At 42.6% G+C, this 26,027-nt stretch overlaps 1 protein-coding gene and 1 pseudogene across 3 annotated transcripts; both read left to right on the forward strand.

Annotated features, from left to right (window-relative positions):
- The first annotated feature begins 383 nt into the window (after nucleotides 1–383).
- slc22a17 (solute carrier family 22 member 17) lies at nucleotides 384–18,367 on the forward strand. 3 transcript variants are annotated; one of them, XM_071528348.1, is made up of 11 exons: nucleotides 1,067–1,084; nucleotides 2,605–2,639; nucleotides 2,901–3,455; nucleotides 7,459–7,562; nucleotides 9,638–9,792; nucleotides 11,005–11,170; nucleotides 12,102–12,226; nucleotides 13,313–13,418; nucleotides 13,725–13,948; nucleotides 15,102–15,213; nucleotides 15,786–18,367. In XM_071528348.1, exons 3-11 carry the CDS (start codon nucleotides 2,979–2,981, stop codon nucleotides 16,060–16,062), a joined length of 1,746 nt encoding a protein of 581 aa, XP_071384449.1. In that variant the 5' UTR covers nucleotides 1,067–1,084; nucleotides 2,605–2,639; nucleotides 2,901–2,978; the 3' UTR covers nucleotides 16,063–18,367. The 3 variants fall into 3 exon arrangements, with proteins under 3 accessions (XP_071384448.1, XP_071384449.1, XP_071384450.1); XM_071528347.1 differs by lacking the exon at nucleotides 2,605–2,639 and having other exon boundaries at nucleotides 384–1,084; XM_071528349.1 differs by lacking the exons at nucleotides 1,067–1,084; nucleotides 2,605–2,639 and adding an exon at nucleotides 1,551–1,677.
- Nucleotides 18,368–22,672: 4,305 nt separating this feature from the next.
- LOC139651450 (myosin-6-like) lies at nucleotides 22,673–25,874 on the forward strand (annotated as a pseudogene).
- The last annotated feature ends 153 nt before the right edge of the window (nucleotides 25,875–26,027 follow it).

The raw sequence follows: 26,027 nt of genomic DNA on the forward strand, positions 1-26,027 counted from the left end.
ATAAAGTCTAAATTTATAACCAAGCTAGAGAGAGCGTTGGCTGAAAAAGCCTGCTGTGGTGTGGCAGTAGATCAATTCAGTAACGTTCTAAGTAAAAGTGGGTTGACACAGTAAACTGTTTTGTCTTAAGCCCTAGTCTCTACTACAGAACACTCCTGAGTTGTAGTTTGAGAAGAGTCAGCTCAGTTACCTGAACAAACTGTTAGCTGGCTAACTAGCCAGTAGGCTCATTTAGAAGAGACATTGATGTTAATGCTAACATGCTAACGCTAGCTACCAGATATGTTAGCTAGTGTGATGTTGGTTAGCTATCTAACAAGCGAAAGTAAAACACAAAATCAGTCAGATGGATCAGTGACGACATGATCAGTTCGGTAAAAAACAGACAGAAAATAATATCTATTAAAATCTGTTGAGACGTTTAGAAACACAATCAGCTCAACGTCTACGATATTTGACAGCGGTACAATGAGGGGATGTCGCCTCGACGATTTCATCCGATCTTTCCCGAAGTCTTCCGCCGGAGCAGCTCGCCCCTTTTAACAGGCTTCTCCCAATGCAGTTTTCCACCCTCTCTTTGTCCCAGACTGGCTGTATTGACGACGCCTTTCCCTTTAAGATGATGTCGGTAATAATTATGTGTTATTTAATTATTTTGTGTAATGTCGGCAGACAGAAACTTGGACCGAGCAATAAACGTTAGAAACCAGCGACGGCAGGAGTCTAGCATCAAGCTTTGTAGCCGGGGCATCGCATCACATCTCAAAGTGGTGTCGGCTAGCGTTACGTCTGTTCGGGACCAACAGGAGTCCTGTGTCCTTGCTGTGTCAAAGGCATCACTGGTGTTTTTCACAGGCAACAACACTTCTCCGGGACAGAAATGCCAGTTGATTTTGGACTAACAGACAAAGCAGACTGGAACCGAGACGCAGAGGAGATACAGTAAAAAGGGAATGCGGTGAAATCGGGCTCAATTTTGAACTCCTCTCCAATTTATCCCCCCTTCACCCCGATATGTTTTGGATATTTGGGAGAGACGACGGGCAGTAGGATCTCGACACACATACAACAATATTTGAAAGGGGTAAGTGAGATTACAGCTCTGTTTTTAAGCCAGGCGACAACGTTGTAGCTATTATCAGCTGTGTGTTTCGCCTCTCGGGGCAGGTGTGTGTCTGTCAGTCCGGGTACGACTGGCCCAGCAGCTGTCTTTACCACATCATCATTTTATTAGCCTCATTTTGGTGTCGGTACTTATAGGGGAGAGGGTGAAGCAGGGGCAGGCAGCGACTCTTATTCCCTCCACGTCTGTAGTTTTCCCCCCGTGTGAAACAAACCTCTTATGTAACCCTCTGGGATTCCTTTTGCAAGACTTCCTGGCCCTCTGCAAGGAAAACACAGCCACACGCAGCTAAAGGAGCACCATGTGCACCGACACAGGCTGCTGAGGAAAGCACAGGGTGTTCACATTCCACACACACACACACACACACACACACACACACAAAGTGCAGCTTATAGGAAAGACCAGGCAGCTCTAATGACTATCACACAAAAATCATGAAGCATTTCCTTCCTTGTTTCTTTCAGCCACTTTTGATTTCACAGCTTTTTGTGTAGCTATCTGTTAGCTACCAGTTATTATACCACCAGGGGTCCTTGAGGGGGTTCCAGGAGGTAATTTCACTACTATTTATTATTTATTTATTTTTATTTTAGGGTTCATTCTCTCCACCCACAGAATAGACAGCTATACAATGCTGTGTTAGATTATATCTAATGGTAACTGTAACAATGTAACATCTTACACTGGCGAGGACTCTGGGACTTATTATCTAGTGGGGAATTTGGGGCCTAACATTTATCAACTTGGGGGTCGTTGACTTGAGAGCGTTTGGAGAGTTTTGTGTTAGACCTATAACCAACAGATAACATTCAATATTTCATAAACTAGGGGTCAGACTCTGGACCCAAAATGGGCAGTGTACCTGTTTCTGGTGTGTCCCCACTTGACCCAACTTGAGCTCATGAGTCCCAGGATGGCACTAACTTTACTCCCAGATTCAGAAAGTTGAAGAAAGTCTCATTTAACTGAACTTTGCTTTTTCACTGTGGAAGTGGAAAAAAGTAGGTTATGTAAATATTAGCAGTACGTCTGGTGATTGTATGGTATACCTATGTTCAGTATGAATCCCTGGCCAGGTTTTTGTTCAATATTTGGAATAGTGTAGTCCATCTGTCAAGTGACCCAAATAAGTCTCCTCTTCAGGAGTTGTGTCGCACACTTGCTATGAAATGCAATGTTAATGTGAACTTTCACATTAGTGTCAGAAGTTACGTATGCGCTCCAGCAGACAGTACATCATAACTGGTATATCTGGTGAAAACAATTTTCTAAAACACAAGATTTGATGTAAAAATTCATAACAGAATCACCTCAATTAGTGACCATACTCAGATGAAAGGGTGAGCACAGGTTAGTCACCAATCATGTAGATGTTTCATTGAATTTGGTCCAAGATAGTTTATGATATTACTGTATATGAGCTTCTAAACATTAAGTATATTCACAAATGTTTGTCTCATTCTATATATATTTGACAGATGTACAGAAGTTTGCCTTGCAGTTGGAAAATAAGGTTTTTGCAACTTTTTTTTACCATGACAAACAAACCTTTTACAGTCTCAAAATCTAAAACTTTTGTTTACCTGTCACATTTTGTCGGTCCTTGTATCAAAAGCTCAGGCAATACTTACAGGAAGGAAAAATGTTTTTTTAAATCCAACAAATCAAGACGTAAACAATTCCAGTAGTGGGACTTTCAACACGGGTCCTATATTGTGTATTTAAACGGTAAAAACAGTAAAATAATACTATGTAATAATTTTTTCTTCCACAGAGCTTTTCCCATATCTCCCTGCCTCCGCCTGGGGAGTGACCACCACCACAACACCCCCTCCCTCCCCCTCCTCCCCCGATGATGACATCACCGGACTCGCCGCCCCTGGTCTCCCCGTCCCCGTGCCCCGCTCCCCCTCCATCCCTGCCCTCCTCCCCGGCGCCCTCCTCCCCGGCACCCTCCTCCTCTTCCCTCCCGCCCCCGCCCTCGCTGCCTCCTACGGGCGAGGTGATGGTGCTGGCTCTGGGGAGGAAGAAGCAGAGGGTGCTGATCGCTCTCTCCATCCTGCCCAACCTCTTCCTGGCCTTCCTGCTCTCCTCGGACCCCCTCATCACCCTCTCCCCGCCCCACCACTGCCGCCTGCCGGGGCCCTCGCCGTCCCCCCAGGTGCTGAACGCCTCCCTGCCCTGGGAAAAGGGGGAACGGCCCGGCGACAGCGGGGGGCCGTCTCAGTGTAAGCAGTACGTCAACGGCAGCCAGTCGGCCGTGGTGGACTGCGAGGCCGGCTGGGACTACAACGTCACGGAGGGGCTGAGAAACAACATCGTTACTGAGGTAAAGACCCGGCCCGGGATCCTTTGAGCACACTAATTATGGTCTTCCTAGTCCTGTGTTTTGGCTCTCTGTGGGACCTTTTTTGTTTACGTACGGATTAAGGGTTGAGCCTTTTAAAATGCTGAAAACTTTCTCATTGTTTCTTTTTTTTAACCTGTATTTATCCACAGGAGGGTTTTTCTGAGCATGCAGTCTCTTTTTTCAGCAACCGCCCTGCGACACATTCACACAGCCACACACATTTGCACTTGTGAGACACCCAGTACGACCACAGTCTTCTACTGGTGGCCGCTGAGCAGCTCCACTGCAGCTATAAGGCGTTAAGCGCCTTGCTCAAGGGCACCACAGTACTTGTTTGAGAGAGGAGGGAGGGGGAGTGTTAGTCATTCACCTTCCTCGCCTGGATTTTCCTAGCTGCTCTGAGGATTTGAACCTGTAGGCCACAAGCTTGCTTTTCTAACCCTTGAGCTCTAACCGCCGCGCCTGAATTCTTGCCTCGATAACTTGGTATTTCCCAGCAGGGAGGCAGGTTTATGGTTAGCTACAGCAGAACAGGGAATAACTGCTGAATACATGGTGTAATGTGTTCAGTGCAATAGTAAGTGATGCCCTTACATGGTATTGTCTCTCCTGCCATAAGACCTGAGACTTCAGAAATATTGTCAGGTTTTAAAAATAATCCTGTATCAACACACCACTGGTCTTATAAGATAACACCAAAGTTTTCCGTCCTAAAAGAGAATCTATGTAGGTTTGTCAGTAGAGCAGTGCAGCTCCAGGTCTTGTTTCTCGATGACGTTGCAGATTAGAGTCCAATTCTCTGATTTCTAGCTTTAAGAAAGAGCTGATCCTGTTCTCATCATGTTCATATTGATGGAAACGACCAACATCAGTGTTTCCCACAGGTTCTTTGATTATTTTTGGTGCTATTTAGCAAGGGATGGTAAAATACACCGAATAAAGGAGCAGGAAAAAGCTGTGCGCGTGCAATACAACAAGCACAATTAATTTGTCAGTCAATGTGGACACTATTTGTGGTGGGCCTGTCTGATATTCTGGTGTGCAGAGACAAATAAATCAATGTATGGTCAACAGCGAAGATGATAGGAATAACATGACTTCTATTTTGTTAGTGGATTCTCACTTTAAGACCATTTGATAGGTCTTGTTATGACTAATGTCTTTAGCAGGAGCCGTGCCAACTCCACCCAGTCCTTCGCTCAGACTGGACCCTCTATGGGCCGTCTGTCTGTTTTCACTTCTGTGCCTACTGATGTGGGAGCCACACCCAGCCCTCCAGCCCGTGGTATTAGGGCAGTTCACTGGTAATCCTCCGCTGCGGTGAGCTGAACATAAACGCTGCCTAGGGAAGCATTTAGCGAGAGCATGTCTGCAGATGTGTCTTGGTGTAGTTACAGACGTAGCGCGGGCACAGCTTCCTCCATCCCTTAGTTTCCATGCTGAGAGTGAGGGGGGCAGGCAGAGAGACATAGAGGGACAGACACAGACAGAGGTATTTAGGCTCCAAGACAGGTTTAGCTCAGACGGTATTTTTACTCGTCATCATGATGATCCTCTACGACTACTTTGCTGAGCTGGCAGTCTACCAAGCAGGAAACAGGAAGTCCACTGACCAGCATGGCCTCTACCACTGATCAATAGTGTCTCACTTAGCTAGAGGCAAACTCCACTTAACATCTCTAAGTCATGGATCAGTGGGCTAATGTGCATACCATATACTGGTAATCGTGTTTTGAGTTTGAATCGGGCTTATGACTTCTGTTTCATGTCTTTGCCTCGCTCTATTCCATCTCTTCTGTTTCCACTGTACGTTATCAAGCAGAAACACCATAAAAGTCATCTTAAAAACATTCCAAAGCTAGCCCTCATCTAAAACTTGTCATTTCCAGTATTGTTCTGTGTGACCAAACATGAATTTGTGAAGTCTCAGTTGAGTTTGTCATATAGTGGCAGCCAGGCATCATTGCTATGCAAACTATCTGCAGCCAGATATGTGAAATGAGGAAGTGAAGTCCCAAGGGCATAAACCTAATGGTGCCTGGGTCTCATTCACAAAACCAGTCCGGGGAGTTTATGAACCTGTTTGTGCGCATTTTCCCCCGCCTATTGTCCCAAGCATGTCACCCGTATGAGCACTATGGGTTGCTATGCTGTCCTTTGCCACGCTGGCGTACAGCGTTGCGGCTCTGTGTCCTAGCAATAGGATGACTGATAGGATGTGACAGGCTTTTATGTTCTATATGCATGGGCTCCAATTACGCAAGGCCTTGTTACCACCAGCCCTCTGCCTGAGCTCAGGAACGATGCTCTGTGTCTTTCTCTCTCTCTCTCTCTCTCTCTCTCTCTCCAGATCATTAAAATCACTTTGCTTTCAGCGGTCAGCAGACAGCAATGCTAGCAGAGCTCAGCTGTTAATGCAAATCAGTGGGTTGGCTTAATGTGATTAAAACTCAGATCTGAGAGAGATATCTGATTTTTCAGCACAGACGCTAAGGTTCCATGCGGCTACGCTGTTACATAACGTAGCTGTTTGTTTTTGTCATGCAGTAAGTAAATGTTCGCATAGGGTTGGTCTTCAGTCTGTGTGCTCTGTGATTAGGCATTTTGTTACTACTACTACTACTACTACTACTACTACTGCTACTACTGCTACTACTACTACTGCTACTACTGCTACTACTACTACTGCTACTACTGCTACTACTACTACTGCTACTACTACTACTGCTACTACTGCTACTACTACTACTGCTACTGCTACTACTACTACTGCTACTACTGCTACTACTACTACTACTACTACTACTACTACTGCTACTACTACTACTGTTACTACTACTACTACTACTACTACTACTACTACTGCTACTACTACTACTGTTACTACTACTACTGCTACTACTACTTCTACTACAGCTACTGATAATAATACATCCTCTGTCTTCTGACCACCCTTAACACACACACACACACACACACACACACACACACACACACAGTAGTAATATGTGGCCTTTAGTGTCTGCCTGTGTTTGTACTGTGAGTCCTCTTCCTGTCCTCTTCCGCTGTGGGCAGATTGAGCCATGTTCTCAGCCTGTGATCATCTCCTGCACTCAAGCCCCATTTACACCTGGGATTATAATCACATAATTATTTATCAACGTGGATAAAAGATCCACGTGGATAGGCCACCAAATCCAATTGAAGCACAAGTGTTATTACACACAAGAAGGGCCAGAAACCAATTTTCTGAAGCCCCCTCTCACACTTTATCTGTACAGCACTTTTATTATTTTACAGTTTACAAAGCGCTTAATCAAATGAAAAAAGCATTTATCATACAATAAATTAGATCAAGTAAAACAAGTCGGCACCACAAGATAACAAAAGAATAAAGAGTAAAAATAATATATTGGTCAAAATAACTAGATAAAAGACATCACATGAAGGCAATACTGTAAAAATAAGTCGAGTGAGGTTAAGTGATTTAAAAGATGATATTGATTGTGCTAGCCATAGCTCCTCGGGTTAGTAGTATTCGTATTGCGATATGAACTCCAGTTCAGGTGGGTCCTATTTGTTATGCATAATTTCTTTTTCAGCACTTGTGTGGGGGTGGAGATTGTATCGCTTATGATTTACTTGGTTTGAATATTAATGAAAAATTGTCTCCCGATGGATGTACATCTAGATTTAGTAGGTCAGGTATTCCCTCTCCCCTATGTATCCACCCCTCCCTCCCTCTATCCTTACATCATCCCTCTCTCTTCTTCTATCCATCCATCCATGCTTATATCCATCCCTCCCTCCCTCCCTTCATCCATCTGTTTGTCCCTGCTGTACCCAATGACTGCCTGTTTTTGTAGCATTTTGAACTGAACTGAACGGAGTGGATAATAACTGACAGGCTCTTTACCTCTCCTCTGCCCCCCTCCCTCCTCCCCCCTCCCCCCTCCCTCCTCCCTCTGTCTCTGCTGTCCAGTGGGATCTGGTGTGTGGTCAGTACTGGCTGGTCCCAGTGGAGGAGGTCTGTTTCATCCTGGGCGTCCTGACTGGCTGTCTGGGCCTGGGCTACGCTGCTGACAGGTAAGACACACACACACACACACACACACACACACACACACACACACACACACACACACACACACACACACACACACACACACACACACACACACACACCAGTGTTCCCCCCCAGGTTCTTAGCAGGAGTGAGTAAGATGCACACAGTCGGCTGCTGAAAAGATTAAACATACAACCCAAGAAGCTCTGTTAATAGGTTACTGTGTCAGTTTGCAAAGTCTGTTTGTGGCTGCTCTGTCTGATATTGTCATGGGCTGCCACAAATAAATCAGGATGGGAGACACAGGACACACACACATTAACATAATCCAGTAGAACTCTGTCCGTCAATTGGCATCAAGACGCTCTAATCAAATGATTATCAAGTTCCTTATTCTTCATTCTCTTGACCTTACTCTGCAGTTTCACTACCTCACAGCTGTATGTACAAACCAGACAGACGCACGCACACACACACACACACACACACAGAATACCAGAAGCAGTGTAGATGTTAATGTTTCAAATGAAATTAGCCATAGATTTACTGTGTCTGCCAGTGTTTCCCCTAACAATCAATAGTTGGTGTAAGCCACCCTGCCTAAAGGAACAGCCAGCCCTCCTCACTCATTCATCTGTATTGCTTCCAAACAGAGTTTTAGTATCAAGTGGCCTAAATGCCATTTCAAAAGGCTTTCTACCACACCAAGAAATCATTTCCACGGGTAAATTCAGGTGCCTGCTATGCAAAAACCATAGAAGAGATCGCAAAACAACAAGAAAGCAACGAATGACATAGCAGTTAATGCCAGAGAATGTAAGGCTTTTTACGTGCTTTATTTTGCTGGAGCTGATGATGCAGATCCCCATGCGCGGCAAGCAGCATTAAGCACACCCCAGGTACTCCACATAATTGACGTAATGAATCCAATCTCTGTCGGTCGGGGTGCTGTCGGATTGAGGGTGGCACAGGGGAAGCCGTAGTTTTCGGGGGAATTGTGAGGGAGAAGATGCCAATTTAATTAGCTAACAACCTTCATTAATTTGCTGACCAATTGAGCAGAGCCTCTGTTTGCTAAGACTAGTGAATTAATGTAGCCTCTAGGGAACGTTCAGAGAAAAAAGGGGAACAGTGCTAAGCTGTAGACGTCTGACAAAACTGCTGTGCTCTCATAAAGCTGAAATTTGGCTAATCATCACATTTGGTGATCAGCTCTGCTTTAGAATTCAGTTTATATTTCAGTCTTATTGTCATTGGACAGTTAAGATTGTGGCTTTTTGAAAGAGTTGGATGAGATCATATTTGAAGCTTAGGCTGTTGTAACTTACATGAATTTGACAATAATGTGAAATGGTTCATGAAATGATATTGTAAAAGTAAGTGTCATATCCACACTGCAGTTCTCCATTGTATCTATACTCAGTCTATCCACAGTAGACCGTTGTCCTATTTTCTGCTCTCATCTTTCATATTGTTAATATTTAAGCATGTGAAGTGTCTTTGCACTCACACTGTCAGCAGAAATTGTTTGTGTTGTACATCTTGTTTTTGTACTTTTGTCCTCATGCTTCATAATTTGGATTGTAATTTTTTCCTCTTCATTTGCTAATCAACAGAGTTTTACCTGTTATTAACGATGAACCTGACTTGACTCAACTGTTCATTAAACTAAGGCCTGACTGATAGTGACTGTTGGATCTAATAATAATTGGGGAGGAAAATTAACAATATCTGAATCTGATAAATCTTCCAATAAAAGATTACCTATGGTGGTTGTGTTGAAAGATAGACTCTTCCTTGTAAAGTATTTCACTAATTTAACTCTCAGGGAGTAATTGTGCCACACATATATTAAGGGCTCTTAATACAAAATTGTACTTACCCTATAGAATCATTACAATTTCTCCACCCAAAATGTTTTAAAACACTTTTAAATATCCAGTTTTTTCCACTTTTTCTCAAAGGTCTAAATGCTTCTGAAAAGCATGAGTGATTTTGATTAATATTTTCGTCATCATTTTGTTCAATGATACAGTTGCTCTGATGTATTGATCAGGTCCTTCTTTTCAGTGCATGTCCCTCTGTTTCCCTCCAGGCTGGGCAGGTCCAAGACGCTGCTGACCTCCCTGACTCTGTCGGTGGTGTTTGGGGTGCTGGTGTGCGTTTCCCCGTACCCTTCCATCTTTATCGTCATGCGTTTCTGTCTGGCGGCTGCTAGTGCGGGAGTCTACCTCACTCTGTACATCACCCGTGAGTAACTTTCCTGGCTGTGAAATAGGCATGTTTTGCTGGTTGGTTTTGGCTGTGGCTGGCAGTCTGTCTGCTGTACCAGACAGATACACACAGATACACAAACTCCATAAGTGGCCTACAAATTGATGCCTATTAGGTCTGCTGGACTCAAGACTAAACAACCTACTTTTTAAGGAAAAAGTAAACAAAAAAAAAACAAAAAAAAGATGCTCACTTCTCCCACTAATGAAGCTCTAATTGCAGAACAAAAGTGAGAGAATTAACACTAGGGTGTGACATTTATGACCAGGGCATGAAACTGGCTTTTTGTCAAACAGCAGCCGTGGCTCGTGGATTCAGGACTGCACCAGCCAATTTAACTTCTCAGTAGCTGAAATATTGTAATGAAAAACACTGATGAACACATGTTGGCTAACTAGTTCAATAGCAGCCTTACCAGCCAAAATGTGCCTGTTCATGAGCGTCATATCTTCTGCTGTTTGAGCTAACCAGACTATAAATACCCTCACAATATTGTGCACGTTATCTATGATTATTTTAAGGCATTTCTTCTTCGTTAGATTCTGTCTTCTGTGTGGATATGCAACTTATATTTATAGATTATATTTGTAGCTGAGCAGAGTGAAAACATGCACATCCCCGTCTGAGCCAGGTGCAAGCGCAGAACAAAAGTGGAGTCTGAAAGGTGTACGAATTCATGAAGACCAATACATGCGACTCTTCATCAGACTAAAGACAGTTGGAAAAACATCACCGCTAAATATCCATGTTTTTAAGTGTGATGGCTCCTTGGGGTCTTGTGGTTCGTCATGTGACCCAGTCCTTCAAGGAATGGATGTTTTAGTGGTGCTGTTTTTTAATTGTCTTCTTTGACGAAGAGCAGAGAACTTGAAACATCACACATGCACTGATGTGAATAAACTGATACCTTTGGAGCTGTGCAGACTCTACTTTGGTTCTATTTTTGTATATTTCCTGAAGATCAAGGAATTTGTGCACGATTAAAGAAATGTGTTTTTGTTTGAATGGAAGCTAAGGCATTTGTCACAGGCTGCTTTCAATTACGCCATCGAGCGTGAAAACCCTCCTGAGCCGCGGCGAACTGAACGCTGCCTGCCCGGAGGGCCGCAAACGGGCGCAGGTGGGAACCGTGACGCGGTGTGAGAGCGAGGTTTGTCTCTGCTGATCGATGGTGTGTCTGACTGTCAGGCCTGGAGCTGTGTGAGCCGTCTCTGAGGCTCCTGGTGACCATGCTGGCCGGCCTGATGACCGTGGCCGGGGAGCTGCTGCTGCTGGCCGTGGCCCTGGGCTGCCAGTCCTGGAGGGGCCTGCTGGGGGCCGGGGCCGCCCCGCTAACACTGTTCCTCAGCTATGGGTAGGAGAGAGAGTGTGTGTGTGTGTGAGAGAGCATACACGTTATGTATGGTTATTTTGCTGTCAGGGAGTGAGCATAAATAAGTGTGGATTTTGGTTTGTGTGTGTCCGCCACTGAATGAGTGTGTACAGTTGATATCAAAAGATTGGACACAATTTTTTGTGTAGTTTTGTTGAAGATATTGTTAGAAATGAGAAGTCATTTCTTTTTACCTTGATTTTGCTGACTATCATATCCAAATGAAAGCAGAAAAAAAGTATTTTACTTATTTAATGGGCTTTCATTTCTGGCCTCAAGGCAATAAAAATTTGAAAGGGTGTGCAGACTTTTGATATTCACTGATGTGTACCTGAATGAGCATGGATGTTTGCGTGTGTGTATGTATGTGTGCATGCGTATGTGTGTGCGTGTGTGTTTATTTCTCTGAGACAGTGCAGGGTAAGGACAAGAGAATGAGGGAACTTGATGGTCATTTGATTAAAGCGTCTTGATGCCAACTGACTCGCTGAGAGCTTTGTTGGATTGTATTGATTCCAATCCCCCCGTCACACTGAGCCTTTTAGCTCATGTCAGAATGCATTAGGCCTACTTTGTTTAAGTTCCCCAGTCCCTCCAAGACCTCTGCTACAAGATAAGCCTTTATTGCAGTTTCAAAACCAAATTAACAGAGATTAAAATAAGCTTACTGACCATGAATTATAGGTTTTACTAGGAATGAAAGAAAAGCTGGATTAACAAGGAAACAAAAAAATTCTGATACTTTGTGCCCCAGATCTGATGTTTTTTTTCCATGCTTAGCTTGCAATGGAAAGAGCAAATCTGTGTTGTAGCTACAACATCCTAAGACTTGTGAAGTGTTTTGGTGCTGGGTAAAAGCTGCCAAAGATAAAAGAGTGAGCTGTACTTGTGTTTTGTGTTTCCACTCCTGCAGCATTCCTGGGGTTTTTCCAGAGTCTCCTCGCTGGCTCCTTCTGTCAGAGAGATCTGGGGACTTGAACGCCTTCAGCGAGAGAAGAAATTCCAACAGAGATGTGAGGGATGATGAGAGCTTCACAGGTCTGTTATGTGAAGATGAAACATCTGATTTTCTTGTCGCACATGATGCTGCTTTCTCATCCTCGCCCTTACGATAAGAGGGACTGAAGTTTTGTGTTGTCTTCTCCCTGTTGTTGGGTTGAAAGAATATTCACTGTATGATACCTGCATTATTTATGTATTACTTATTGCAGTGCGTTTCAAAACATGAGTGCCTACTACCTGAGGCAGGTTATTATGCTCAATTGCAATTCCATGATTTATTGAAGACACATGGTGCCTGAATAAAAAATGGAACTATAATTGAGCATAATGACCTGCTGCCACAAAATGTGCCTCATCTTCAGAAAGGAACAGGATATTCACTGGGCTCTTCAACAGTTTATATGTAAATATGTTTTTCCAGGCTGTGGAGAGTTTGCTTTTGTGTACATGTCATCACTGCCTCCATATCATATCACAAGCTGAGCGCTTCAAACAAAACTTCCTGAATTGTCGTTGCACCTTCCATTAAGAAACGCTTTCTTCTGAGCTCTGAAACTAGCTGTGCCTGGTTATTGAGACTAAAGTTGGATTCAGTTCAATTTTAATTCTCTCCACTGAACATGAAAATTGAATGTAACAGATGTGGGCATTGTAGAAGCCACAGTTTGTACAAGGCTGCTGCCATTGTTCTGCACTATTCCCCCACCTCTAAGGGGAATTGTTGGACAACAATCCCCCTCAAGCCCTCTCATTCCTCCTGTCCCCTTGAATTACGGTGGCCTGTAAATGACACAAACAGTAAAGTCACATTTTCACATTAGAGATGAGTAAGCTAGCTAATTAGAGCAGAGATCCAACAGAAACATCTAGTGAAGAGGTATTACACTGTATATTCCATGAAAAATACTGATTTGTCTTTTGCTTTTTTGGCTTGAGACCGAGGCATTTTAGGCCATTTTGTGCTATGGGGCTGTAGAAAAATCTTACTCATTTCCACTTTCATTATCTTTCAGAACTGATTAAATTGAGAGTGAACCATGAATTAAATGAAAACCCAGGTTTATCAACCCCTGTTTTACTGACCTGTGAATTAAAATGAGAAACCCTGTTTGGTTGCTGCAGAGCTGGATTCGGAGCCGGCCCCCTCCACTCGCCCCCGCCTGTCCTTCCCCGAGCTTTTCCACAGCAGGAACATCTGGAAGAACATGTGTGTGCTCGGCTTCACCTCGTAAGTCATCTGCAACTCTTGACATTAATTTAGCAATGTTGCAGTTTTTGAATCGGTGCTTTTCCCTTTGCATTGCACTTTATTTACAGACATGGTAGCTGCTGCAGCTCTACCACTCTCATATTTCAAAGTGTTCTGACATTCACCTTTACTCAGTGATTTTTATGTTTTCCCTCCAACACTAAATCATTTTTTCAAATTTAAATATATCTTTTGGAGGCACATGAATCCTCACTCTATCCCTCTTTGTTTTTCTCCCTCCCTTTGCCCTTCCTCCCTCCCTCCCTCCCTCTGTCTCCCTCTCAGGTTCATCTCCCATGGCATTAGTCACTGTTACAGCTCTTTCCGTGGTGACGTCAGAGGCACCGCCCCCAGCTTCTACTGGACATACCTGCTGTCCGTCTGCGCGGGGGGCGGGGCCTGGCTGTTGCTGTGGGCGACGGTGGACAGGTGCGGTCGCCGTGGCATCCTGCTCCTTGCCATGACGATGACGGGGCTGGCCTCTTTGATCCTCCTGGGACTCATGGAGTGTGAGTGGGGTTGTGGTTGGCAGGGAAAATCACTGTTTTCATCAACTTCACAGAGTAAATCTAGAGTCAATCAGGGAAAGCTATTCATAATTGTTTTTGCTAACAAGTTGGACATCATCTCCCTTCATCTCCACTTACATCAGCCCCTGTTGTTCACCAGCTATTGTGGAAGGCCTGTTGTGGAAGATTAAAGGCCTAGTTCCCTCACATCCTAACTGGAATGAAGGTAGAAGTCAGTGTGTTAGGTCAGGACAGGAATTCTCTCGAGACAAGAACGCTGATCTAATTCAATTCAATTCAGTTAAATGACCACAAAGCCAGGCTGGTGGAATTTATTGGTACAGTCTGTAGCAGCTCATGTTGGCCTTGTGAACTAATGTGTTTGAGTTTGTTAGACTTATACACAACAGGTGATGCCAGTCAAGAAATCTATTCCAAACATGCATAATGAGTCTGTTAAGAATCTGTTTCTAATGTTATTTAATGTAAGATCATAGAGCCCTATAAAGCATACAAAGTCTTCTTCCCTTTGTTATTGGCAAAGGAATACTTACCTCCAAGTTGTTTACTGTGCTTAATGCATCCTGAAATACCTTGAAAACACAACAGTAAATTCTGCTCATGGAAAACGACATCATATGATGCATTTTAGCTGCCTTTGTTGTGTTTTTTTCTAAACACAGCCTTGTGTAGAAACACATCCATCATTGTCCGAGTCTCAGTCTCCCCCCTGTGGCAGAAAGTGGGCACGACACCCCGGTTTATGTAGGACACTGCGGTGGCAGCAAAGTCAAAGCTGTGTCAGGCGGCGAGCTTTAATCATGCATCAGAGGCTGTGGGGGCCGTGGCACTGGGCTGTTGAGGGGGTCTTCAGTGACCTCTTCTTGGTAGCTACATGTTTCCCTTGCTGTCTACTGTCAGTGAAAGGTCAGGGGAATGATAAAATAGCAGGTTGATTCAGTGTCAGAATTCTCACAGATTTGTTTTGTGTCTGAAATGGTATCAGGTCAAATCAAAAGGGCACTACGATATGTAATATGAAAATAAAATAAAATGGAAACACTGTACTTTATCTAGTGAAGCCAAACGTAAAGCCCCACAGACTAACTGCTGCCTCTCCCTGTGTGTCGTCGTCCTCCTCCTGCCCCTTTAGATCTGAGCGAGGCGGCCATCACGGTTTTCTCTGTGCTGGGTCTCTTCTCTTCCCAGGCCACCGCCTCTCTCTGCATCCTCTTCACTGCTGAGATCATGCCCACCATCATCAGGTAAAATAATACCAACACTCCAGCTTTGCAGTGGGGATGATGGTGTACAGGCTAGAGTGCTCTTTTCCCCTGGGGTTTTGCTAAAAATGTATTTAATATGTAGTTAATAAGATGTGTTTAATAATTCCTGTTAAAAAAGGAACAGATCAGTCTGCAACTCACGCTGAAAAGAATCAGGACAACATGAAAAATGTAGGAAATAGTGGGGGAGGAGAGAAGAAGAATCCATTAATATCTATTAGTAATGAATAGAAGTTTTCTGCAGTCTTAAAAGGAGGCATTCTTGACAAACGAGGAGACGTGACTCTCAACTTCTCAACATAACAGCTTTGTTTATATTCTTTTAGTAATAGTGGGATAAGATATTCTATACCAGTGTTGCCCCAGCTAGTTCTGTACATTTCAGGTCAATTACTGGATTTTGCTCACATGTTGATTAATGTTTATGGATGGAGAAATGCACAAATTGTTACGCCAAGGTCAACAATAGAGAGCTGAAGCTGAAAAATCTAATCCCAGCATGCATGTGGTTCATGTAACCTGTGTGTGTGTGTGTGTGTGTGTGTGTGCAGGGGCAGCGGCGTGGGCGCGGTGCTCGCCCTGGGCTGCGTGGGCCGCCTCAGCTCCCCGCTCATGGACCTGAGGAACCACTACGGCTACTTCCTGCACCACGTGGTCTACTCCTCGCTGGCCCTGCTGGCCGTGCTGTCCATCCTGCTGCTGCCCGAGAGCAAGAGGAAGCCGCTGCCCCAGACGCTGGCCGACGGGGAGCAGTACCGCCGCCCCCCGCTGGGCCGCAGGAGGAGGGACAACGTGCCCCTGCTGGCCACGCCCAACCCAGAGACCTAAAAGCCCCTCCGCCTCCCCCCGAAAAACGCACCGGGCCGGGCCGCGTTCAGATCGCTCACCTAACCTGTTGACCTGTCATACAGCCAGAGCCTCACCGCCTATCCCATGTCCACGCAGCGGAGGAAAGACACCGATCGACGGAGAGAGGAAGAGAAAAAGGACGGAGAGAAAAGAAGGGGCTAGCAGTTCGCCCCGTAGACAGTCGTGTACAGACAACGAAGGAAGGTGATGATGATCGTGACAAGATGCTCTACGCTTCCTAACATATCATCCTCTAGTCATTCCAAACGCAGGCAGCTGGGTCGGGCTGCCCTCTGACATCATCCGCTTCCCATTTTCTGTCATTCAGATGTGTATGAATGCACACATGCTCCCACACATCTCGGGAAGTCTGGCCGTATCATCTCCTTCCTGACCAGGCGGCGGGCCCCTCCCCACAGAGACATGTGACACACCAGCGCACACTGCTGCACCCCGTCCTCCAAACCCAGTGTGTCTGTGGTAGAGATGTAAAGCTGCTTACTACTGACACTCCAGACCTGGCTAGTTGCAAGTAATTCTTAGCCTTCGTTTTAACCTGCTTAGAAAGGTTTGTGGTGTTTGCCATGTACGACAATGTAATGAGTGCCGGGAAGTTTACGCAATCAAAGCAAAGTATGCGCAAGTCAGTTTTGTATACTTTGCTGTGATTTACAACTTACCTGACCCTATCTAAACTGTGCTAATGTGGTAAACCCCTCCCATCTGGTACTCCAAGCAGGGAAAAGACTATTATGGACTACAGTTCTCCGATGGGAAGCATGTTGTGACAGACACTGGAGGGGGTGGGTGGGTTTTATGGAATTTGCCTTGTAAATACCATAGACTTAGTTTCTTTAACTTCTGGGGGGATCTGAGTTTTAGTTAAAGCAGACCCTGCGGCTGGAAAACGTTCGCTATGCAGTGGAACCGTGTGGTGCGAAGCTGGCGTGACGGAGCACTTAGCAAGAGTCTTTTTAAAGATGGTGGCGGAACTTGCATTGCTTGATGTTAATTTGACGATACTCTTAAAATTTAAGGGAAAGTTTTGTGAACTTTAATCAACTAAACACTATTATTGCACCGTCTGTTAACTCAATAGTGCGATCAGAAGCAAAAAAAAGAACAAAATGGCCTTGTTCTCAAACACAGTAAGGTGTTGATCAAACTGTATGAATACAGTTACTAAATCTGGCCTGGAGCCAGCAATATTTATATGCTATTTATGTTGTTAATAAGCAGAGTGGTCTGAACTGTGAGACCTTCCTAACCAGAGGTCCTGCTTAAGAAAATCAAAGAATTAAGCAGAGGCCTCACATTTTTAACTATTAAGCTAAAGACTTAAATTGGGTTGAGATGACACATCCTTAGAAACGATGACATAGAATGATGTTGCCATTTTCTGATGTCTCTAAGCAAATAACAGTCAGCTGTTAATTGTCACAACATTCCTATCTGCTAATCTCTGCATGTTGGGAAGCAGTGAAGGGCTTGTCTTTTTCTGTATTTCCTCAGAAGCTTATAGTTACACAATACCTCTCTAGATGACCAGTCTCAGCTGCAAGAGAATAGACGGGTACGTACACACTACAGCAGAAGTGGACTTTTAGTTGAAACGGCGACTTGCATAACCAGGTGCATATATTTTGTCAGTTTGACAAGAGGTCAGCTGTTATTTTGCCTGGACGTTTGTTGATGCTGGAGAAAGGAAAGGGCCCCATGATGATGCTCCATGTGAGAATATAAGGCTTGAATGGCAGCTGAAGAGGGCCCCAGAGCTCCAAAATCAAGCCCCGCCTCCTCTATACTCGTTTGTATCATGGCTTCTTCATTTCAGTGTTCCAGCTGGTGCCATATTGCATAGGGCATTAAAGAATTACCAGAGCTGGTTTTCTTGCTACAAGAAGAATGCTAGTGTGTTGGGTAATTCTTAGAGTTTTTCTGTATTGTGTAGACAGATTCAGTCCTGTCATGCTTGTGTGGGTCCATGATGGGAAGAGGAGGCGGGGCTTGATTAATTTGGAGTCTGATGACAACGAGTCAATGGAGGAATGATGAAGGACAAGGACACTCACCTTTGCTGACGACTTCTTCCTCTGTCAGCCTTTGTTAGTTTTTTTTTCTGTACAATGCACTCAACAAGTCTTAATACTTATACACTGATAATTATTATCACTATGATTAACTTGACTCTAGTAATAAGATGTCTGACAACACTGGTGATCTGTTAAATGATGACAGTGATGCAATTATGTTAACGCTATAGCCTGATTTAATGTAAAATAAAACTGGTTAAAAAAGTAAGACATGGGCATTTTTCTTATTTTCTCATTTTTCTTAGTTCTTATGAATCTGAATCTGCTGCAACTATATGAAAACCAAAACTATGAGTCATAAAGCAAAGAATAAGAGTTTGACGTTTATGCCAAAACCCAACAGTCTCAGTTTGAAGAATATTGTTGAAAAATACTACTCTTAGCAATTTATTATTAGTAAATTATGGCCTCAGTCCGCTTTTGGCTCACGAAAGCGTACACCACTCAGACTCGGTTTGTTTAGATTGATTTATTTTTAGGTCTTTTTATTTTCAGGCCAGAGTCAAGCTCTAATGTCTCTACAGGCCTGTCTGCATTCTGAAACGGTCCTACAGCACATACACAGATGATGGTTCAAGAAACATATTACAGTTATAGTAACATAATAGTGCACATAACTATGTTACACATTAAAATATACACTGCACTTACAACATATGCATATTACACACAAAAAACAGCAAAGAAATGACATACAATCTATACCAGGAACCCCATAAGCCCCATAAGGTAAATTGTTTACAAATGATTTCTTATACAAACAACAATTTCTGGGCCATATGACTATCACTGCTACGTTTATAGAGATTTTGAAATGTGAAGATGGCACAACCGTGACAACACTGAAGACATAATCTGAACATATCTCAGTGTGAACTGCCGTTTGATCTCTAATCCATTTTGCAAATGCCTCCCTCTCCCTGTGAAAATGTGATCTGCCAGCTGTCCTGGAGGTGAAGCTCTGCAAGTATGAAGTAAGGTAGTTATTAGCAGCAAAGCAACATAACTGAGGTATTCAGCATTTCTATTTCTTGTATTCAGTATGTGTCTGAGGTGTTTGACATGCTGTAAATGAAATACAGGGAGTGTACTTTCCTAACCCTAAGCAGGAAGGCAAACAGGAAAATTGTATATATTACAATAACAGCTAGAAATGGAGAAAGGTTTTCAGGAAGGGTCTGGTGGTCAGACAAGTTGTACCTGTAAATGGAACAGTATATATGAGAGAGAGAGAGAGAGAGAGAGAGAGAGAGAGAGAGAGAGAGAGAGAGAGAGAGAGAGAGAGAGAGAGAGAGAGAGAGAGAGAGAGAGAGAGAGAGAGAGAGAGAGAGAGAGAGAGAGAGAGAGAGAGAGAGAGAGAGAGAGAGAGAGAGAGAGAGAGAGAGAGAGAGAGAGAGAGAGAGAGAGAGAGAGAGAGAGAGAGAGAGAGAGAGAGAGAGAGAGAGAGAGCAACAAGACTAGAAATTCACCACAGACCTCTTTTGAGAACCTAATCAATAAGCTTTAACACTCTTTACTTATTGATGATTCGGCCCTGTGGTGGTAAAACGGCTATTTCTCAGTCATGGAGTATTAGGAAAGAAGTACATATACTTACTTACAGGGGGAAAAAAATATTAATCTGAGCAGTAATTGGACGCATACTAAATATGCTCCTTGATCAGAGCTAAACCAGAACATTGCAGTCCAGTGCACAGCCACACTACCTTGTGTTCAGTTACACTTATCCTTTTATACCTCCAAAGGTTAAATAACTAAAATGCTTAGGTCAAATAAATAAAGATGGTGTTAAAGCCTGAGGAAATTCTATCCTGACTGCTGACTGACTTGGCATCTTGACCTTTTGCTTGCTATTGTAACTTCTTATCCCCAAGATCAGCCTGCTGGCTGCCACAGTCGGGTCGTCCGTCAAAAGTATTCCCTGACCACCTAATCAGAAGTCAAGTCAAGCTTATTTGTATAGCTCTTAATCACAGTACAGTCCCAAAGGCCTTCAAAAAGCCCACATTACAAAACAATAAATAAAAAACCCACATCCTTAAACCCTCAATGAGAACAAGGAAAAACTCCCAAGAACAACAAAAGTTGAAGGTTGTAAGTTGCTTGCTGATGTGAGTATTATATCAGCAAGTATAGTATTAATAATAATAGTATAGTATTATTATTGCAAAAGCCACAGTGGCATTGGTGTTAGGGGCATAGTGGTCACCTATATTATAAAGCATGTCATTGACAGTACGCTATGAGTAAAATGCATCGCGGTGACCTGACTTTTATGGGCATGGCATGTGTTGCTATTTAAACTATACATCAAACGTACCTCTCAAGCTGTCCACCTCAATCAGAGAATGGCACTTGGCAGGAATGTCAGCGAGTTATCTTTGTACGTCTCCTTCCCTTTGTCCTTCAGTAGCAAGACAGGTCGGGTTACACCTCATTGTTCACCAGCGTGAAGGACGGCAACAGCTACAGTGCACTCAACACTTCGAGGCTCAGCCCCGTTGTAGCCGTCCCACTGGAGTACATTACATATGTTAAAGTCTGTAAGCCGGTGTAAATTCTTTATGGCTGTCGCTGTAAGACAGCTATGTGAATCCAAAATGTCAAATTATGCAAACAGTGGGCAAAAACAGGGGTTCTTCTTTGTGTGTAATGATGAACTAGTGCAGTGTTTATGGGGTAGGTATTAAGTTTACGTTGCAAATGCATTTATACCAAGATGATATCTGCTTCAGCCAGCTAGATCACTCCTTTCGCCTACACATTTATGAAAGTAATGTGTATTCTTTCTGATATACAATATCATGCATTGTTCTGCTAGGTAAGTATTGCTGATGCTGTAACTTGTCTATGTGAAATACTGCTGATCCTAGAACTTAAGCTTGCCAGAGGAAGAAAAAAACAACAACCTCTAGTTCTATTGAATGTAGAAACATTGGCAAACATGCTATACAATGTGCAGTTGAGGCAATTGGTGCCAGAACTTGCCTAAATAAGACAACAGGTCAAGATCACCTAAATAAAGACACACCAAACTCATTTCTGTAAGCACATAACAACAATAAATGTTTGAGGGGAGCAACAATTGTGTCTTGATCTGGACACACAACCCCAAATCAGCACTTTTTCATATTTAGTAGAGCTGGTGTATTCTCCTCTGGTCAGACTATAAGGGCTAACTCCTGTGTGTCTGTTTTGTGATCAAATGTTTTTTAATCAAGGACAGTCATTGAACATACAGTCACAAGAAGACTAAGGGGTCAAGTATGTTCTGTGTATAAGATTAAAATGGATTTGCTGATGGTCTGGGATCCGTGAGGCCAATTTAGTATTAGCCCAAACCATGTCCCAATCAAAGTCATGTTCTAATTGTGGAACATCCCTTCTCCATACTCTATCTGATGGGAGTATCACATATGAAGCTTCTATTAAATGCTGGTATAATGTGGACACCATACCAAACTCCTGTGTCTCTTGACGGTGATGTTTGCAACAAGCCAAGTGTTAGTTAAGAAGGGGTGGGAGATGGAAATCCTGGCAGCACCCCCCTACTTTTCTGGCAACTCTAATCTCAGGCAACACCTCATCATCCATCCCTGACCTACTGCCCTACTAGAGTAACCACTATTACTAATGGTAGAAATCGTGTTTGCTTGATAAATCACAAGATACTGTACATACAAAAAATGCTATGGTCAGTCACAAAGGATGGTTTTAATAATAGAATAATAAACTTAAATGGCGTAACACTTTCAAAGTTATAAAGTGCTTTAACAAGCAAATAAAAGCAAACATACCCATAAATCATTAAGTTAAAACAAGAAGGTACCACAAGAGAAAGAGATAAGCACGGAGGGTAAAACCAGCATAATAGAAAGAGTAATGGGATAAAAGAGATCACATAAAGGCATGTCTATAAATGTCAATAGCTCTGGGTCTGTCATATAGCTTGGGGGTAGACGAAAAGGTCGAAAAATCACAAAAGATAAACAGCTCACTTTTCTGTGGGAAAGTGTAATTAAAAATATGTAACAGTGGTTTATTTGGCACAACTTTTTAAGAAATCCTTTCTGCTTCAAACAATGATATTTGACCTTTCATGCCACTGCTACAGAGTTGAACATGACAGAGATTTATACTAATGTAAATGAATGTAAAAAGGCCCTATATATTAATTTGCTATTCAATTCTAGTGATCATTATTTCAAGCCCATAGGAATTCTGTATTAGCTTGATGAAGATGTTTCTTGCCTCTTCAACTTGCTCTCATACAATTGTATCCATTTAAAAGTACTACAAGGACGAAAGTACTATAATCTTTTGTAATTCCTATTTTTTTGAGAATGACTTGGACTGTACACCACTCTGAGTGGGGTCTAAGCTGGCTCTGTTGTCTGACAGACATTCACGCCCTCAAGGAAGCCATATGTCCCAAAGATGGCGGAGGTCTTCGTGTCTGGAACAGTCTGTCTACAGAGACAAAAGTGGTCAGGAGAATGGGTTCAAGTGAGTCCAATCAGTCAAAATACTGACAAGCTGTATCAGACCAACTCAACAGCCCATGAAATAATACTTGAAGGGCCATGTAGTGTCATCGGTAATACTGACTGCAGAGAGACAACTACACAGCTGAGAATTGAACATTGTTAGGAAGTGGCCTAGAGGCCCTGGGAGGTCACAGCTAAACCTGAGGTGTAAAGTCGTGACATTTAAGGAGATTCTTGTGTGCCTTGTTAAAATCCTGCAGCGGAAGGGAACTCCTTGTTATGATAATCACAATATTAACACCTTGTAGCTTGACACTTTCCTTGAAGAGTGATACCCTGACAGCTATCTTAACCTTTAAGCAGCTGGACACTGGAACTGTAAGACATTAATAAGGCGCCTTGACTCAACAGTTTCCAACACCTCTATGCCTCTTTAGATCCTCTGCTGTCTCTGTTTTGTGGATTGTTATATTATTAGCTGCCCAAACTTGTCCAATATGGATGTATGACTGGTAGTGATTTGTGATGTGGTACCACGATGAAGAGTATATAGCAAAATTGTTTCCTCGGACAAAGATTTCATAATGTATTACATCCATAATAATATTCTTATTCAATATTTTCATTAAATTCAACAAACACTTGGCTTGCACAAGGTCTTGCACCACCTTCTTAAGCTAGGTGAGAGGCGTTCTTCCATGTGTGGCCTTATGTGTTTATGTAACAAAAATTACTCCGATAAATGATAAAAGGGAGGAAGTAAGAAAAATTACTAAGGTAAATGATAAATCACTGAGCTATTTAATCCAATCTCCTCTGAATTTATCAAGTCACTTGACAATTTATCGCGGTCTTTTTGAGTTCACATGCAATTTCATCACAGTGTTTTTCAATTCACATTCATTTTCATCACCTCTAAATTTATCAGTTAATTTTTACTTTCACCCTTCTGGGGCTCACATTAAATGATAAATGGCAATGTTGAGTGATAGAAAGTGGTGATAAATGATGAAAATGGCTCTGTTTTTATCAAATCACCACCATTTTAATCAAATCACTTGCCAGTTTATGACTCATTTTTTCAATTCACATACATTTTCATCAAATCACTTAACAATACATCACTCAGTTTTTCAATTCACATGCATTTTCATCACTCTTGTTTTCAGTTGACAAGCATTTTAATCACATCTAGTTTTATCATTTAATTTTTGTTACTTCCACCCCTCATACACTTTAAAGCAGATTGTCAGTAGATGATAATATGCATTATCACTCAAACAATCTTCATTTAACAGAAAAAATCACTAAGTTGTTGGTCAGTCAGTTAACAGCATTTTTTCTGTATAATTTGCAGCAGAAATCCATTCCATCAACTCACCAAAGGATTGAACCACAGGTAAGAAGACAATTTATACAGAATCCAAGCTAAATCTCCATCTAAATTACAGCAGTAAAAGTGAAGAGGAAGTGTTTTGTGCCCGACCCTGAGGTTGAGTATGTGAAAGCCCAAGTAACCAGCAGAGATGGGGACAAAGCCACCGTTGACACTGAATATGGGAAGGTATGGTATATATAACTGCAAAGTCCAAAAGACTCAAAATCCATACGTATCCTGTCAATATCTGGCTACAGTGCTGAACCTGAAGATGAAGCAAAACAAAATTGTTTAAATTTATCCTGTTAACTCTCATTGTAGACGTTAACTCTGAAGGAGTGTGACGTCCACCCCCAGAACCCGCCAAAGTTTGATAAAATTGAGGACATGGCGATGTTCACCTTCCTCCATGAGCCTGCTGTGCTGTTTAACCTCAAAGAGCGTTACACAGCATGGATGATCTACGTGAGTAATGACGACCAATCTGCAGATCTCTCCACTGTATCACACAGTCAGTTCAATGAAAAAGACTTGTGATATCTTCCTCTACAGACCTACTCAGGACTGTTCTGTGTGACTGTCAACCCCTACAAGTGGCTGCCAGTGTACGATCAGTCAGTGGTCAATGCCTGCAGAGGCAAGAAGAGGACTGAAGCTCCTCCTCACATCTTCTCCATCTCTGACAATGCCTACCAGTACATGTTGGCAGGTAAAGTAATTGTTTCTCATGTGAATTGATTTCCACAGAATTAGCAATTTTGTAACATAACGTTTTTGGAATGTAACTTTTTTAACATTACTACTGATTACTATTGTTTCTTTCAACAGACAGGGAGAATCAGTCTGTCCTGATCACGTAAGTATACCAAGGAGTAGTTCTGTGGAGGTTACATGCATTTTTACAATTAATAATTACACTTAACAATTGCATTTTCATTCCCAGTGGAGAATCCGGTGCTGGTAAGACTGAACACCAAGAGAGTCATTCAGTACTTTGCCAGCATTGCAGCTGTAACGGGAAAGGAGGATGCTGCTGCTGATAAAAAGGTGTCAAAATCATGTAAATCCTTTACATCTGAGATAACACGACTGCTTAGCACCCATGATGTTGGTCTTTATAGAAACCCAAATCATCCTTACAAACATGGCATTAAGCTATACACACAGCACTTGGATGGCTACAGAATTCTAGGGAACCTTGGAGGATCAAATCATCCAGGCCAACCCTGCCCTGGAGGCTTTTGGGAATGCCAAGACCATCACAAATGACAACTCCTCCAGATTCGTAAGTTTTGTTAATGTCAAATACCCAAAGTTTAGATCTTATTGTGTTATGCTCTGAAGATGTGGAATGTTTTTTCCCATTATAGGGTAAATTCATCCAAATTCATTTTGGAGTCAGTGGGAAACTGTCTTCAGCTGACATTGAAATTTGTAAGTACAGTAAATACATTATTTGACATGACCAAAAGAGTTCTCTCAGGCCAAATGCATGCCTCAATACCAATATATACTTATACTTACTTACTTCTTACATTTTGTCAGATCTTCTGGAGAAATCCCGTGTCACTTATCAGCTTAAGGCTGAGAGAGACTACCACATCTTCTATCAGATTCTGTCACAAAATAAACCAGAATTGCTGGGTGAATATCAATGAATCATTCATCTGCTCAGTACAATCTTCACATATAAGGTTTACCCAAAAACAACCACATTTTAAAACTATGTTTCTTTTTTCAGAGATGCTGTTCATCACAAGCAACCCCATGACTATTGTCGCATCTCCCAAGGAGAGATTACAGTTACTTCAATCAATGATTCTGAAGAGCTAACCGCCACTGATGTAAGGAATATACAGTATCTTAATTATCAAATATCAAGGAAATCTGCCAAAGTTCCATTAATTTTACTGAAAATATTCCAGTGTATAATGTATTCTGTTAAAGGAAGCTTTTGATGTCCAGCTTGAGGGTGACACATCCCAG

Source organism: Centroberyx affinis, unplaced genomic scaffold (assembly GCF_046629955.1).
Source record: "Centroberyx affinis isolate AG114_WGS23_722 - 3 ecotype Tasmania unplaced genomic scaffold, CSIRO-AGI_Caff_v1 ptg001667l_1, whole genome shotgun sequence".
NCBI lineage: Eukaryota > Metazoa > Chordata > Actinopteri > Beryciformes > Berycidae > Centroberyx > Centroberyx affinis.

Coding starts and splice junctions, on each gene's coding strand:
- slc22a17 (XM_071528347.1), top strand. CDS start 2,979: ATGATGACATCACCGGACTCGCCGCCCCTGGTCTCCCCGTCCCCGTGC. Junction 7,563..9,637: donor CTGGGCTACGCTGCTGACAG/GTAAGACACACA, acceptor GTTTCCCTCCAG/GCTGGGCAGGTCCAAGACGC. Junction 15,214..15,785: donor ATCATGCCCACCATCATCAG/GTAAAATAATAC, acceptor GTGTGTGTGCAG/GGGCAGCGGCGTGGGCGCGG.